General features: G+C 40.7%; 1 protein-coding gene and 1 pseudogene across 3 annotated transcripts in view; both read right to left on the bottom strand.

Annotated features, from left to right (window-relative positions):
* The window catches only part of POM121C (POM121 transmembrane nucleoporin C), a 49,856-nt gene that overhangs the window by 24,971 nt on the left and 8,001 nt on the right, over positions 1–16,884 (bottom strand). For 2 of the 3 annotated variants that reach the window (XM_072837431.1, XM_072837430.1), the window contains exon 2: positions 10–225. In XM_072837431.1, coding sequence (XP_072693532.1) covers positions 10–74 — 65 coding nt within the window. In that variant the 5' untranslated portion in view covers positions 75–225. Of the gene's footprint in view, positions 1–9; positions 226–1,352; positions 1,940–16,884 lie in introns of those variants that run through there. The other variant, XM_072837429.1, reaches the window with a different exon arrangement.
* Positions 8,760–12,733, bottom strand: LOC140639060 (m7GpppX diphosphatase pseudogene; annotated as a pseudogene).

The raw sequence follows: 16,884 nt of genomic DNA, 5'->3' as shown, positions 1-16,884 counted from the left end.
AACACTCACATTGGTGAACGAATCCATTTACTATCTGGAGGAGCAATCCTCACTGTCACTGGGCTGCACACCATTTTGGAATTACGAGCAGATAGCACAGTCTTCTTGTGATAACCATTCCAGCACACTGTAGGAAGTACCCCCAGAAGGGAATATTGGGCCTGCTGGATTGGATATCGTCTTCGAGGTGTTATTACAAACCGGTTTGATAAAGTCCCACAATCCCTATGGAGAATGGGAGACATGTTATAAAAACAAAGAAGCCTGAAAGAATGGCAGAAAATGCAAATTACTAAAGAATCATGTGGGTTATCTTCCAGAAAGCTTAAACAAGGTTTTTATTTAGAGAAAGCGAGCACACTTAAGAGAGGGGCAGAGGGAGAGGGAGAGAGAATGGCAAGCAGACTGTGCCCTGATCACACAGAGCCTGATGCAGACCCTTTCACCACCCTGAGATCAGGACCCAGGCAGAAATCAAGAGTAGGACGCTCAACCAACTGAGCCACCCAGGAGCCCCTTAAACTGCTTTTTGAGCCACACAAAACAAAGCATTTTTATGGCAATGGTTTCCCATTCCATCTAAGGATGGACAGCAGCAGCTGCTTAACAGCTGTCCCAATGGACTTCGACAATTTTGCGAGGGAAATTGAAAACCCTGCCTACACATGTAAAACTGCAATGGAAGAAAAGTGCGTGTTAGGACATGCAAGGAGGAACTTTTCAAGAATTCTTAAGTCTTTTCAATCTTTTATGCTGAGTCATAAGTAATATACACCCAAATTCAAACATTTCTGACACCTAAAGTTCATCTTTCAACTAAATATAGTTATTGATAACCTAATATTTTCACCAGTTTTGTATTCCTTGGTAATGCTCAGCTATTGGAGGTAAATGGGATTGCCTCTTTGACAATCAAGTTTTATCAAAGAGGGGTCTTCCGGGAACACCTCTTTGAGCTTGACTAACTGAATTGCTCCTGTTGGTTTAAAGGAAAAATGTAACAAAATATACTATATAACTACTCTCGAAAGGCATAGATACTTTCACCAGAAGCAGGGATATTTTAGTAGTTTATCAAGTATTCTTCTAAATGCTATACTAAAATTCAGTTTTAAAAACGGTAAAAAAAAAAAAAAAAAAAAAAAGGAAGCAGCTCTGGCATCACATCTCATTCCAAAGGCTCAAGGAGGGCAGGCGGGACGGTTGACACACACCAAGGTGTTTCAAGAGGACAAAGCGATACAGAGTCCACTTTGGACTTAATGAAAAAGAAAATCTGATTTAAAAATCAAGCCCTTCACTCAAAGCCGGTCAACAGAGAGGAGGGTGTGGGGAAGATGGGCGTATCTTACCGGTGGGAAGGCCTCCTAGGGGGTCGGAGAAGAGGAGTGGGGAGAGAGGGGTGAGTGTGGTGCACAAGATGGGCCGAGTGCGCAGGCGGCGCGGCGCGAGCGGGTGCTCGGCGGCGGCCAGGCCTCTCCAGTAGGTCCCTGGCCTCCGGGGCGGGTGCAGGCTGCGGGGGGCCGGGCTTGCCCAGGTAACTGCCCATGAGGAGCAGTTCGGCGGGGTCCGGTCCTTCGAGCAGGGTCCGCGACTCTAGGAGGTTTCCGTTCACCGCCGACTTAGCCGGAGGCGAGGCGTGCAGGGGCCGCTGACGCCGCGCGTTCCGAACGAGAGAGGAAAGGGCGCGCGAACCGCGGGGCTCGCGGCTCAGTCCCCACCAGGCCGCGGTGGCCCCCACGGCCAGCCAGGCCAGCGCCGCCGCCGCCGGCACCAGGTACAGCACGAGGCCGAACAGCGACAGGCCGAGGACCACCGCCCCGGCCGGGCCGCCGCAGCCCCCTCCCCGGCCCCGGCCGTCCCTGACGCTCGCTATCGGTCGCCGCCGCTCGCCTCCGCCAGCCGCCGCAGCCGCCGGAGACATCGCGGCTCCGCGCCGCGGAGAAGACTTAAATATCCCAGCGTGCACCGCGCCGTGCGCCGCGTCACCGCGCGCCTGTTGCGTCACAGCGCAAGCGACTCGGACGAGCGACCGCCGCGGGCAACGCCGCTGCTGCCTGGCAACGCGCTAGATCCGACCCCGCTCGGCAAACGCCGCCTCACAGAAACACTGCGGTCGGTGTTCCCCGGCTTCCGCGCCTCCAGCTCGCAGCACCCACCCGGGGTGAGCCGGTGAAGAGGCGCGTTAAAGATAAAAGCTCCGGAAAGCGACCGCTCACGTAATGCTTGATCCATGTTATTTTCCAGAGGGCTGAACTCCCCGGAAGAGGCTGTTACCGGGCACGTTTTTCACGATTGCTACCAGAGATGGTGAGTTTTTCAGTTGCCCTGTTTCTGCCAAAGGGGATTTACTTGCACAGCAACAGTGAAAAGCCAGACCAGCCCCCAACAACCACCCTTGTTCAGTGTGGAACTAATTCTAATAAATTCCCGATCATGCAGTCCAAGAGTCTAATGTGTTGCGGATCAAATCTGAAGCTGCAAGCTAAGTTTGACTTCCTGCCGTACAAATTGGTTGAGTGGGACAGTTACCGACCAAATTTCACATCATAGTCCAGAATCGGTTAGATTTTGAGGATTTGTGATCACTGTACCCTATGTTAAATTTGGTGGTTGGCGAGGGCTGGGGAAGGTGTTGTTGGAAAATGGGGTTCTCTTTTTAGGGGGTACAAAAATATTTTATTTTATTTATTTATTTTATTTTATTTTTTTTTTTTTACAAAAATATTTTAAAATTAGATTATGATGGTGATCGTACAGCCCTGTGAACTGTACGGTATGTGAATTATATCTTAATAAAACCATTAAAAAAACACCTTGGTGGTCTGCCAATTAAGATTTTTATCTAGCTCAGCTTCCTGGACCATTCATTCACTCCACTGACAGCCATTAAATAGATGAAAGGGACAAGCCAGGGTCTCTGATCTCCATGCCTTCAGTGTAGTGGAGAAGAGAGATGTGTAAGTAGAAAGCTACAATTCACTGTGGCCAGAGTGATAACGGAGGCACAAAAAAGAGAGGGAATGAAAAAGGGGAAGACAGGCTGGGAGGTGTTACCTGAGTGGACAAAAAGTGGCTAAAGCGGGTTCAAGCAGATGCAGGAGCACTGTGCAGAGGCACAGAGATGGAAAGGAGGATGGCTGGAGATCAGGCAGTTTGAGGGATTACAGAGGTTAAAGGATAGGCAGCACTCAGGAAAGAGGCCTGAAGCAACCTGAAGAGATGAGAAAGGCAGGCAGCTCTCCCTAACCCGCTGCAAGGGTAGTTCTGCTTCTGTCTGATTTCATGAAAGACTTAATTTGAAAAGAAAAGGGGATGGGCTGTGTTACTTAGGAACAAATCTCAGCAGGAGCAGTGGAAGAATGGGACAAGAGCCAAGCTGCAGTGAGTTAAATTATGAATGGAAAGCAAGGAAGTAGAGGTAGGGAGTGCAGACTTCCCATTCAAGGACTATGGATAATATCTAGCTCAGCAAGGGTCTGTTAAATTATCATTTATTACTGGAATTCAGAGGAGGAGCCAGACATAAAAGCCATCAGTGAACACATGCTGTGAGACTAAGATTACTTGGGAATTAACATAGAGAAGTCTGAGACCTGAGCCCCAGGGCACCCCAGTATTTAGAGGTTGAAGAAACGGACACACAAACCTGCAAATCATTTAGTAAAATGGAGATAAATAGGACTACATTAAAAGTCAACACTTCTGTAGAGGAAAAGACAGCATAGGTGCTAAAAGACAAGTCCTGATAAGTGAAATCTAAGAGAATTCATCACTGGCATAACTGCACTACAAGGAATGTTAAAGGCTGCCCTTTAGACCAAAGGGAACTAATATCAGATGGAAATGTGGAACTATATGAAGGAATGAAGACCATCATGGTAAACAATTTGGTGAATGTAAAAGTCTGCGTTTTCATGATTTGCTTTATGACCTGATTATTTCAAGTAAAAATAAGGAGACATTATATAGGTGGATGTAACAAATATAGAATGAAAAGATGTAATAACCATTACCAAAAGCGGGGTCGTGGGGAGGGTAAGTGTAATTATACTACCATAAGGTCATTACATTTGTGATATGGAAAGCAGGAAGTGGGACATCTGAGGTGCCAAGTCAGACATGAGAAGGGGTATGGTGAAATAGGAAAGTTATGTGTAAAGGTATTTGATAGTGACTATATCTTGGATCATAAGAGAAGTCTTAATAAATATAAAATAATTGATATAAAACAAAGTACATTCTCTGAGCATAATGGAATTAAACTAGAAAATCAGTAACAAAAACAAAAGGAGAATCTCTAAACACTTGATAATTAAACAATACAATCTAATCCATGAGTCAAATAGCAAGTCTCAAGGGACTTTAGAAAATATTTTGAACTGAATCAAAATGAAAATATAATGTATCAAAATCTATAATAGGGGCTTTCCCTTCTGACAGTAATGAAACAAAGGGACCCCAGATTTATCCTCTCACCTAGAACAACAACAAAAACCAGACAATCTATGAAATTGTGTTTTTTAAGACTATAGACAACAAAGGACAATGGTCACTGAGTTGAGAACATGAGCCCCATGATCATCACAGCTTACTGTCTTGAGTTCTAGGCAGTGGTACAGAAAGGAAGGGAACTGAGGAAGAGCCCAGTGGACTTCCCGATTTGAAATATAGGGCTAAAGAGTTTGGGGAGATCAAAACAGCTAGAGTTTAAAAGACTGTACCAGAGAGAAGAGAACTGTGAAAAGAATTCCCAGAGATCCACAGAGGTTTCTCTCAAGTATGTAATCCAGTACTCATGAGTATAAGTTTATGAGGAAATTACCCAATGCCAAAGAAAGAACCATCCAAAAGTATTGAAAAACAGGATCTGTCACTAAGAAAGGGTCAAGAATAGTGTCTGTTCCCACCAGCCAGACTGTAAAAACTTGTAATTCATAGGATAGTAGGTATACTCAGGAAAGTGTTGTCTGGGTAATGGGAAATAATCAGCCTTATACTGAACACTGCTCCAGACTTATCATATAGATCATAAAAGTAAAACCTGAAAGGATCAAACTGAATCCCAAAGCAAAGTTCAAGAAAATGTACAGGAATATGGGGGTCCCTGGTGGCTCAGTGGTTGACTGCCTGCCTTCGGCCCAGGGTGTGATCCTGGAGTCCCAGGATCGAGTCCTGCATCAGGCGCACTGTATGGAGCCTGGTTCTACCTCTGCCTGTGTCTCTGCCTCTCTCTCTGCCTCTCTCTCTCTCTCTCTCTCTGTCTCACATGAATAAATAAAATATTTTTTAAAGAAGAAAGCGTACAGGAATAAAAAAAATTGACTAGCCCTCAACAAGGTAAAATTCAGTGTCTGGCATCCAAACAAGATTACCAGGCATATAAGCAAGCAGGAAAATAGCCCATCAAGAGGACAGTAATCAATCGAAACTGACCCAGAACTGACACACGTTAAAATTATCAAAGGATAATAAAAATTATTTTACCCCCCCAAAAATTATTTAACCCATATTCCATATATTCAAAAAGACAGCTAGAGATATGGAAAAACATAGGGAAAAATAATGGCCTCCATCTTCCCAAACATAATGAGAAATACACAATCTCATATCTGAAGCTCCATCTCAAGTAGAAGAAATAGAGTACAACAAGTCACATTGTAACTGAATTGTTCAAAACCAGTGATACAGGTAAGACTTACTTACAGAGGAACAAAGATAAGGTTAATACCAAATTTCTTCTTGGAAAAATTGCAAAGGAGAAGATAGCATAGTCATAAATTTAAAGTACCGACAGAAAAAACTGTAAATCTAGAATGATATACCTGGTGAAAATATCTTTAAAAAATGAGATAAAGAGGTCTTCAGACATACTTTAAGCTTTTAAAGAATTTATCACTACCAAACTAACAGTATAAGAAATGTTACAAGATACCCTTCAGGCAGAAGGAAAATGATCCCAGATGGAAACCTGGATCTACACAATGAATTTAGAGTACTGGAAATTTAACTGTATAGGTAGATATTTATGACCTTCCCCCCTCATTATTTAAATCTCTTTAAGACACAACTAAGTGACCTAAGCAAAACAACAGAGTAGGCAGCTTCAAGCCCCCATCTTCCAAAAGAATAATAATAATAAAAGCAGTAACTGGTAGAACCAGCTTTATCAGAACCCTGGAAAACAATCAAGGGTTTATATCAATAAAACAAATGCTGAATCAATAAAACAGCAATTTAGAAGTGGTGGAAAGCTCTGTGTTTTTTTTTTCTTGCCGTTGTACTACCTACTACACTTTCCCCATCTTGTCAGCAATCTTAAGGATAAAAACCTACATTCCCAGTGTGGGAACCTGGTCGCTGGTTCCACAGGGAGTACACTAGACCTTATTTGCAAATTACTGTGTATATCTGCCCTATATGTGGGCTACCTGAGGGAATGATGCAGGAACTCCTCTCTATTTTGCCAAACATGTTGAATCTAATGTAATTCCATGGTAACCACAAAGAAAATACTTTAAAAATACCTACAAAAAGAAATGAAGGGATATCAAAATGGTTCACTACAAAAAAAAAAAAAAAAAAAAAAAAAACCACAAAAGAAGGCAGTAATGAAAAAAAAAAAAAAAGAAAGACAAAAACAGTATAACACAGAAAAAGGAAAAGTAAGTACTTCCTTAGGAGTAGTTGCTTCAAATATAAATTAAAAAATTCAGGGTAGGGGCAGCCTTGATGGCTCAGCAGTTTAGCACCACCTTCAGCCCAGGGTGTGATCCTGGGGACCCGGGATCGAGTCCCACGTGGGGCTCCCTGCATGGAGCCTGCTTCTCCCTCTGCCTGTGTCTCTGCCTCTCCCTCTCCCTCTCTCTCTTTCATGAATAAATAAATAAAATCTTAGAAAAAATGTTTAAAAAAAAAAAGTTCAGGGTACCTGGGTAGCTCAGTGGTTGAGCATCTGCCTTTAGCTCAGGTAGTGATCCTGGGGTCCTGGGATTGAGTCCCATATCCCGCAGGGAGCCTGCTTCTCCCTCTGCCTCTCTCTGTCTCTGTCTCTCATGAATAAATAAATAAATAAAATCTTAAAAAAAACTTTCTAAAAAAATTCAGTCAAAATGCAAAGATTGGCAAAATGGATTAAAAAAAAACATGATCCAACTAGGTGCTGTCTACAAAAGATACTTTATTTTTTTTTTTTTGAGAGGGAGGGATGGAAGGAAGGAGGAGAAGGAATGAAGGGAGGGGAGAGGGGCAGAAAGAGAGGAAGAGAGAATCTTAAGCAGGCTCCACAGCTAGTGCTGAGCCCAATACGGGGCTTGATCTCACAACCCTGAGATCATGTCCTCAGCTGAAATCAAAAGTTGGAAGCTTAAGTGACTGAGCCACCTCAGTGCCCCATGGCTCACTTTAGACAGAAAGACACAAAGAGGTTAAAAGTGAAAATTTGGAATGGGGCACCTAGGTGGCTCTGTCAGTTAAGCATCTACCTTCAGCTCAGGTCATGATCAGCAGGGAGCCTGCTTCTTCTCCTTCCTCTCCCCTCCCCCTGGCTTGTGCTCTCTCTCTCTCTCTCTCTCTCTCTCTCTCTCAAATAAATAAGATTTTAATAATAAACCAAAAAACAAATGGTTATGAGATAGAGACATTATCTATTTAGAAAAAGGTTGATTTTATCAATAAAATTGAACAATTATAAACATATATGCAACAAAGAAAAAAAACCAGTGCTCTAAATTAGATGAAGCAAAAAGTGAAGGAATTGAAGGGAGAAATGGACAGTCCTGTGGGTAACAGAATTCAGTATACTACTTTCAATGGCTAGACTATCTATACAGAAGTTCAGCAGGGTACCTGAACAACACTATAAACCATCTATACCTAAAAGACATACATAGACCACTGTACTCAACAATAGCAGAATACATATCCTTAAGTACACATGGGATATTTTCCAGGGTACAGCATAAGTTGGACCACAAACTAGTCTTAATAAATTTTAAAAGACTGAAATTGTACAGTGCATCTTCTTGGACCACAAAGGAAAAAAGACAGAAATCAGTAACAGAAGAGAAAGTGGAAAAATTCACAAGTATGTGTGAATTAAAAAACACTCTTAAATAAACAGTGGGTCAAAGAAGAAATCACATGGGAAATTAAAAAATAGATATATTTTTAAAAAATAGATATATTTGAATGAAAAGATAATATAATTAAATTTATGGGATGCTTTGAAGGCAATGCTTAGAAAGAAATGTATAGCTGTAAATGCCTACTTTTGAAATGAGGAAAGATCTCGAATAATAACCTAACTTTGTATCATAAGGAACTAGAAAAAAGAGTGAATTATAACAAAGCTAATAGAAGGAAATTATTAGAATGAAGATCAATGATATACAGAGTAGAAAACAATAAAAAAAACCCAAAATTTGGTTCTTTGAAAATATCAACAAAATGGGCAAACCTATAGATAGACTGACAAAAAAAAAAAAGGACACAAATGACTAATATCAGAAATGAAAGTGGGGACACTACTACCAAACTTAAAAAAATAAAAAAGGATTATAAGAGAAAATTATGGAAAATTTTACACCAACAAATGAGATAATCAAAATGAAATGGACAAATTTCTAGCAATATGCACATTAAACTGAAGATGGAATAGAAATATTTTTTCAATTTTTATTTATATTCTAGTTTAACATATAATGCAGTATTGGTTTCAGGGATAGAATTCAGTGATTCCTCACAACACCCAGTGCTCACCACAATAAATGCCCTCCTTAATCCCATCACCCATCTAGTCATCCACTCTCAGTTATCTAATGTTAAGAGTTTCCTTTATTTGAAGAAGAAGAAGAAGACCAAGACTTTATTCACATACGAGGAAGGAACCAGTACAAAATATGTTTTTTAAAAAATTCACTGGGTGGTAAAAACCCCGAGGTCCCTCTGCCGATCCCACACCTGGGCGTTCTTCTCCAGATAGCCCCTGGGTGGGACTCAGCTCTTCTGGGCCTCCTGCAGGAGCTTGAGCAGGTGGTCATCAGCCCTGAGGGCAAAGGTAAGGGTGCCCTGTTGGTAGTGCTCTGGGTCACACTCCAGGTTCTCCATCATGTCTGCTAACAGATGAGCCCGCTCCACCCCTGAGCCTGGGGCGTTGAAGTCCAGGGCTGTGAAGTGCACATGCAGGTGGTAGTAGGAGGACAGGTAGTGCAGGTACACACGGAGGCAGTCTCCCCTCACCTGGTAGCACTGCAGGATGGCTTCCTGGCCCTCACGCCAGGAAGCGGCAGGTGCTCTGGAGTAAGGTCCAGAAGCGATCTGATGCCCTGGCAATGGCAAATGGCAATCAGGTACAGGTCATTGAGCTGCTGTTGGTTCCACTTGAGATCAGGGATGAGGACAAAGCCATCAGAGGGATCTGGGTTCTCAAAAATAATCCGGTCGGCTTCTGCCTTCTTATGGAGAATGCTGAACACCCACTGGATGCTGAGGCTCTGGGACTCCAGGTAGGGTAAGGTGATGTTCTTGTAATTGCTTCCCGTCTCTTGGACCAGGCGCCAGGAAGTCCTGGCGCAGGTACTTCTGTAGATGCTCCTCTGTGGCTGGGTAAACCACAGTTGCCTTTACATCACTCAGCTGCCATGGAGGAAACAGGTGATAGGTGCTGTAGATATCATTGGAGAACTGCAACTGGAGCTCGGGGCAACCTATCAGGAGCTGGGCCACCTGCTCCACCTGAAACGGTGTCTTCTCCAGGATCACAATGGCATCCTCTCCACCGCCATCTCCAGAGGCTTCATTCACCTTCCCGTGGAGGAAAAGGATTTTGTTCCTCGCGGACTCCCTCAGCACTTTTTCCACTCTGAAGCTGGAGAATGGTAACTGCACGGGGGTGGAGGTACCATTCCTGATGCCAGCTTACTCTTCGCCTGGGCGGCTTCCACCTCCTCAGCATCCTGTTCGCGCTTCTGCTTGCTGGGTTGAGGGGCTAGGTCTGCCATGCTGCCCGGCCAGAGCTGTGCTAATGTTAAGAGTTTCTAATGGTTTGTTCCCCTCTCTCTTTTTTCCCCCTCTTCCCATGTGTTCATCTGTTTTGTTTCTTAAATTCCACATATGAGTGAAATCATATGGCATTTTTCTTTCTCTGACTGATTTATTTTGCTAGAGTAGAAATCTCAATAGACCTGAAACAAGTAAAAAGACTGGAGCACCTGAGTGGTTCAGTTGGTTAAACGTCCAACTCTTGATTTCAGATAAGGTTGTGGGATTGAGCCCCACATATAGCTCCACACTCAAGTTGGAGTCTGCTTGAGATTCTCTCTCCTTCTCCTCTGCCCCTCCCCCTGATTACACTATTTCTAAAACAAATAAATAAATATATAAATAGTTTTAAAAAGCAAATAAAAAGACTGAATTAGTAATCAAAAACCTCTTAACAAATAAAGAGGAGAACTAGATGGCTTCACTGGTAAATTCTACCAAAAACTTAAAGAATTACCAACAACTATTCTCAAATTCTTCCAAGAAATAGAAGAGGGAACACTTTTAAGTCATTCCGTGAGAGCAGATACCAAAACCAGATAAAGACATCATAATAAAAGAAAACTATAGACCAATATCCTTTATGAAAATAAATGCAAAAATCCTAAACAAAATACAAACAAATCAAATTTGGCATATATTAAGGATTATACAGCATGACCAAGTGGTATTTATCCTAAGGCTATAAGGCTGATTCAATATATGAAAATCAATGTGATACATCACATTAATATAACAAAGGAAAAACACATAAGCATCTCAATTAATGAAAAGACATTTGACAAAACCCAACATCCTGTCATAAGAGCCCTCATAAAAGCAGAAGTAGAAAATTCCTCAACGTGATAAAAGGTATTTATGAAAATTCCACATTTAATACCATATTTAGTGGTAAAAGGCTGAAAGTGTACCCATGAAATCAAGAACACGACAAGGATGCACAATTTAGCCACTGCTATTCAACACTGAACTGGAAGTTCTAGCTAGAGATACTAGACAAGAAAAAAAAAATCAAATTCCAAAGGAAGTAGTAACACTATCTCTATTTGTAGATGACATGATCCTACACAGAAAAATCCCAAAGAATTCACAAGAAAGGTCACTAGAGCTAAACAAAATCAACAAAGTTGTAGGATATAAGATCAACTCACAAAAATCAATTGTGTTAAATCGTGTTTGTATACATCAGCAATAAATAATCCAAAAAAGAAATTAGGAAAGCAATTCCATTTACAGAAGAATATAAAATACTAAAATACCTAGGAATAAATTTAACCAAAGATTTGTACACTGAAAACTACAAAACACTGCTAAGAGAAATTAAAGAAGACATAAACAGAAAGACATGCCCTGTTGATAAGAAGACTACTACTGTTAAGACAACACTACTACCCAAAGCAATCTACAAATTCAATGCAATCCCTATCAGAATTTCAACAACCTTTTTTTTTTACATTAATCAAAAAGCCAATCCTCAAATTCATATAGAATTGCATGGCTTCCAAATATGCAAAACAATACTGAGAAAGCATCAATTAACCTATAAAATCAATTAACCATTAACATTTCTAAAAGAAAACATAGGGATAAATCTTTATGACCTTGGGTATCATACCAAAAGCATTAATAACAAGAAAAACTAGGGGCACCTGGGTTGTTCAGTTGGCTAAGCCTCACAATCTGGTTTTGGGTCAGGTCACGATCTCAGGGTTTTAGAGATCATCCCACACTGGACTCCACACTCAGCATGGAATCTGCTTGAGATTCTCTCTCTCCCTCTGTCCCTTCCTCCACTGTCATGCACATGCCCACGTGCTCTCTCTCTCAAATTAAAAAAAAAAAATCTTAGAAAGAAAAACTGAATTGGGCTTCAACAAAATAAAAAACTTCCATACATCAAAAGTGGTCATCAAGAATATGCAAAGACAATCCACAGAATGGGAGAAAATATTTGCAGATCAGATATCTGACCAGAGTTTAACATCCAGAAAATACAGCAAATCTCTATAACTCAACAATAAAAAGAGGAATAGTGCAATTAAAATATAAGCAAAGGAACTCATACAATTATTTCTCCAAACATATACAAATGGCCAAGAAGGATATGAAATCTATATCACTAGTCATTAGAGAAATATAAGTCAAAACCACTTTGGGACACCATCTCATACCCACTAAGATGACTATAACAATAATTTTAAAAAGGAAGGTAAGTGTTGGAGAGGATGTGGAGAAATTAGAACCCTTAAATACTGCTATGGAAAAAAGCTTGCCAGTTCCTCAAAAAAATTAAAAATATAACTACCAGTAATCTCACTTCTGGGTATATAGCCAAAGGCAATAAAATCACAATCTTGAAGAGAGAGCTATGTCTCCATGTTCATCACAGCATTATTCATAATAACTAAGACTAAGTGTCCATCTGTGGGTGACTGCATGGAGACAATGTGGTATATACATAGAATAGAGTATTATTCAGCCATAAAAAGAAGGAAATCCCGCTTGTTATGATAACATGGATGGACCTTGAGGGAATTATGCTAAGTGAAAAAAGTCAAGAGACAAATACTGTTTGTTATGTTCTCACTTATGTGTAGAATCTAAGAAAATCAAACTCATAGAAATGGAGAGTAGAATGGTGGTTGCCAGGGCCTAGGGGGTGAGGGAAATGCGGATATATTGGTCAACAGGTACAGAGTACAAACTTTCAGCTATAAGACAAATAACTTCTGGGGATATAATATATATTATGATGACTATAATTAACAATACTGTATTGCATACTTGAAATTTGTTAGGAGAGCAGATCTTCAATATTATCACCACACATATACACTTAATGAGGAAAGACTGGGACATGGAAAGGACGTCCACTCTTATTAGTTCTATTCAACATTACCAGGGAAATCAAGGCAAGAAGAATGAAATAATATACAAACTGGAAAGGAAGAAGTAAAAATGCTCCTTATTTGCAGATGACAAGATTTATGTGCACAGAAAATCAGCTACAATCTATAAAAGAACTGCTAGAGCTAATGAGTGAACCAAGCAAGAGTACATGAAACAATACAAGGTCAATACATAAAAATCAATTACAGCAACAATTAAAATTTTATACTTAAAAATACAATACTGGGCAGCCCCGGTGGCGCAGAGGTTTAGCGCCGCCTGCAGCCCGGGGTGTGATCCTGGAGACCCGGGATCGAGTCCCACATCTGGCTTGTTGCATGGAGCCTGCTTCTCCCTCTGCCTGTGTCTCTGCCTCTCTCTCTCTCTCTCTCTCTCTCTCTCTCTCTGTGTCTCTATGAATAAATAAATAAAATCTTAAAAAAATACAATACCAATTAAATATCATAAAAATGTAAAATATTTGAAAATAAGTTTAACAAAATACATGCAAGATTCCTACACTAAAACATTACACAAATCTGCAAAAACATTTTTGAGAGAAAAGAAAATCTAAATAAATGGAAATACATGTTCATGGATTAGAAGATTCAATATTGTTAAGATAGCCATTATGAAAATCTCAGTAGGTTTTTCTTCTTGTAGAAATTGACTAAATGATTTAAAATGTGTATGGATATGCAAAAGAACCCAGATTAGCCAAATCCATTTTGAAAAAAGAAATAATAACAAAAAGTTGGAAGACTTACACTACTTGATCTCAAGACTACAGTAAAAGTTATAGCAATGAAGACAGTATGCTTTTGGCATAAACAGACATGCAGCTTACCGGAACAGAATAGAGAATCCAGAAAAAAGACGAATACATATGTAGTCGACTGATGTTCTATATTGGCACTATTGTAATTCAATGGGGAAGATGCTGGAACACTAGATGTATTAGTTCTCCATTACTGCAGAACAAATTATCCCACAATTTAGTGGCTTAAATCAACATTTATGTTACAGTATCTGTGAGTCAGGAATTTGAGAGTGGTTTAGCTGTGTGGTTCTGGCTCAGGAGCTCTCATGAGGTAGCAGTCAAGACATCAGTGAGGACTGCAGTCCTATGGAGGCTCAACTAGTGCTATAGGGATTTGCTTTCAAGATAACTCACTTACTTAGTATTTGGAGAAGGCCTCAGTTCTTCACATTCCACAATGTGAATATTCCATAATGACCTCTCCATAAGGCCGGTTAATTGTCTTCAACATATGACATCTGGTTTCCCAAAGGGTAATCCAAGGGGAGAGAGCAAGGGAGAAGCCAAAATGCCTTTTATGCCTTAATTTTGGGTCACACACCATCATTTCTATCACATTCTATTTATTAAAATCAACTCATTAGGTACAGCCCACACCTAAGAGGAATTAGGTTCTATCTTTTGAAGACAGGAATATCAAAGAATTTGTGAACATACTATAAGATGTCCACACTAGATATACATATAGAACAAAATTAATCTCAGCCCCTTCCTCACACAATAGTCAAAAAATTAATTCGATTTGGACCAGAGAGGGGTGCCTGGTTGATTCAGTCGGTAGAGGATGTGACTCTTGGTGTCCATGTCATTAGTTTGAGCCCCATGTTGGGTATAGAGATTACTTTAAAAAAATGGAACTAACTAAAGGGTAGAACTATAAAACTTCTAGAAGGAAACATAGGGAGATAATCTTTGTGACCTTGGGAGAGGCTAAGATTTCTTAGTGTGCAAAAAGCACTTACTTAAAAATAATTGTGTTGTATACATGGCATATGGATAAATGTCAAAAACAACGTTAAGTGGAAAAAAAGCAAAGTGGCATAATGATACATGCATTAAAGGTTACTAAATGATAATATACTTAATATGGATACCTACATATATATTGAGGATAATTGCATGCATGGAAAGAAAACACACAACTTCAACATTATGTTCACCTCTGGAGAGGAAGAGATAGAAGAGAAGGGCATCAGGGTGGCATATATAGAGGAATTTCAACTGTAGCTCTAACATACTGTTATTTTAAAGACTTGAAACATGGTAAAATATAAATATTTGGTATATCTGGGTGATAGATAAATGAGGTAATTATATTATCCTTTGTACATTTCTGAGGCTTGAAATACTTGATACTAAACATTTTTAAAGGATCCAGTGGATTTGGCAATGGGAGGTATTGGTGAACCTGACTAGAAAAATCTATTTTTATTATATTATTATTTATATAATGCAAGCAGGCCACCTGTTTCTGTTAGTAAAGTTTCACTGGAATAGAGATAAGTTCATTAGATTACCTATTGTTTGTAGCTGCTTTCCTACCACAACAGCAGAGTTGAGTAGTGACAGAGACCATATGGCCTCTACACCTAAGATATTAACTACCTGGCTCTGATTTATACCATCTATAGTGCTTGGATTAATGTATTTTTTTAAGGATCTATTTATTCATTTGAGAGAGAGCATGAATAGTGGGGAGGGCCAGAGGGAGAGGGAGAAGCAGACTCCCAGCTGAGCAGGGAGCCGGATGCAGGCAGCAAGAGCCAGACTTGGGGCTCAATGCAGGGCTCTATCCCATGGCCCTAGGATGATGACCTGAGTAGAAGACAGCTTTTTCTTTCTTTCTTTTTTTTTTTTAAGATTTTATTTATTTATTCACGACAGACACAGAGAGAAAAAGAGAGGCAGAGACACAGGCAGAGGGAGAAGCAGACTCCATGCAGGGAGCCCAACATGGGACTTGATCCCGGGTCTCCAGGATCACACCCCCGGGGCTGAAGGCGGTGCTAAACCGCTGGGCCACAGGGGCTTCCCTAGAAGGCAACTTCTTAACCAACTCAGCTACCCTGCTTGGCTTAATTAATGTCTTAAACATTGTAAGCGCTTAAGAAATGTACTAGAGCTTACTTTGTTCACTAAATATTAGTTGAGCTCCTACTAACTGCCAGATAATGTTGTAGGCCCCGATTATAGTCCACAAGCCAGAATTGGTCCCTACACTCTAATTTCTTTGTTTCAAAATCCAGATTGCCTTGGTGTATAATATAGTTGCACTTTATTGTGCTACTTCCCACTAGAGGGCAGCCTGAAACTTTTCCATAGTGGCACAGTAATAGCTGTTAACCCCACTATCTATACTACCTGTGAATTGTCAGGAGGGACAAAATACCATACTACCTAAGGTTTGTATTTATTCTCTCCAGATTGTCATTGACAAAATTATAAAATGGGTCCAGTTTGTCTTTGGAACTCCTAGCCTCCTATTCACCTTTTCTACCCCTTGTCCCTGCAGCAGTAGGGTGAACCACTTACAGGCATCACCTATAGCTAAAAACTGTGACAGAACCAATCAAGTACATCTCATACCAATAGATCAGTCAGGGTGGGAAAGGAGGGAGGAGGGAAGATTCCTGGAGAAGGAAGGATCAACCTGACAAGCTTAGAACTGCAGGCCAGGGGTGCCTGTGTGGCTCGGTCAGTGAAGCATCTAACTTTGGCTCAGGTGTGATCCCGGGGTCCTGGGATTGAGCCCCATGTCTGTCTTCCAGCCTGGCAGGGAGTCGGCTCATCTCTCTCCCTCTGCCCCTACCCCTGCTTGTTCTGTCTTTCTCTCTCTCTCTTTCAAATAAATAAAATCTGAAAGAAAAAAAAAAAAAAAAGAACTGCAGGCCAGAAACTATCCTGGAAGCAGACTCAGTGTACCTGCTTGCACACATAGACACCCCAAATGATTGTCTATCCACATTAAAAGAAGAGAAGAAACACATACCTCCTATTCATTAAGTCACTATTTATTGTGCACCCACTACCCTCTTTGTGTCACACAAGACACAGCAATGAGCATTACAGACATAGTACCAGCTCTCAAGCAACATACAGTTTAACAGGGAAGCATACAGCATACAGGGAAGTCA

Source organism: Canis lupus, chromosome 8, assembly GCF_048164855.1.
Source record: "Canis lupus baileyi chromosome 8, mCanLup2.hap1, whole genome shotgun sequence".
Taxonomy (NCBI): Eukaryota; Metazoa; Chordata; class Mammalia; order Carnivora; family Canidae; genus Canis; species Canis lupus.
This window is presented reverse-complemented; position numbering and strand designations above follow the sequence as displayed.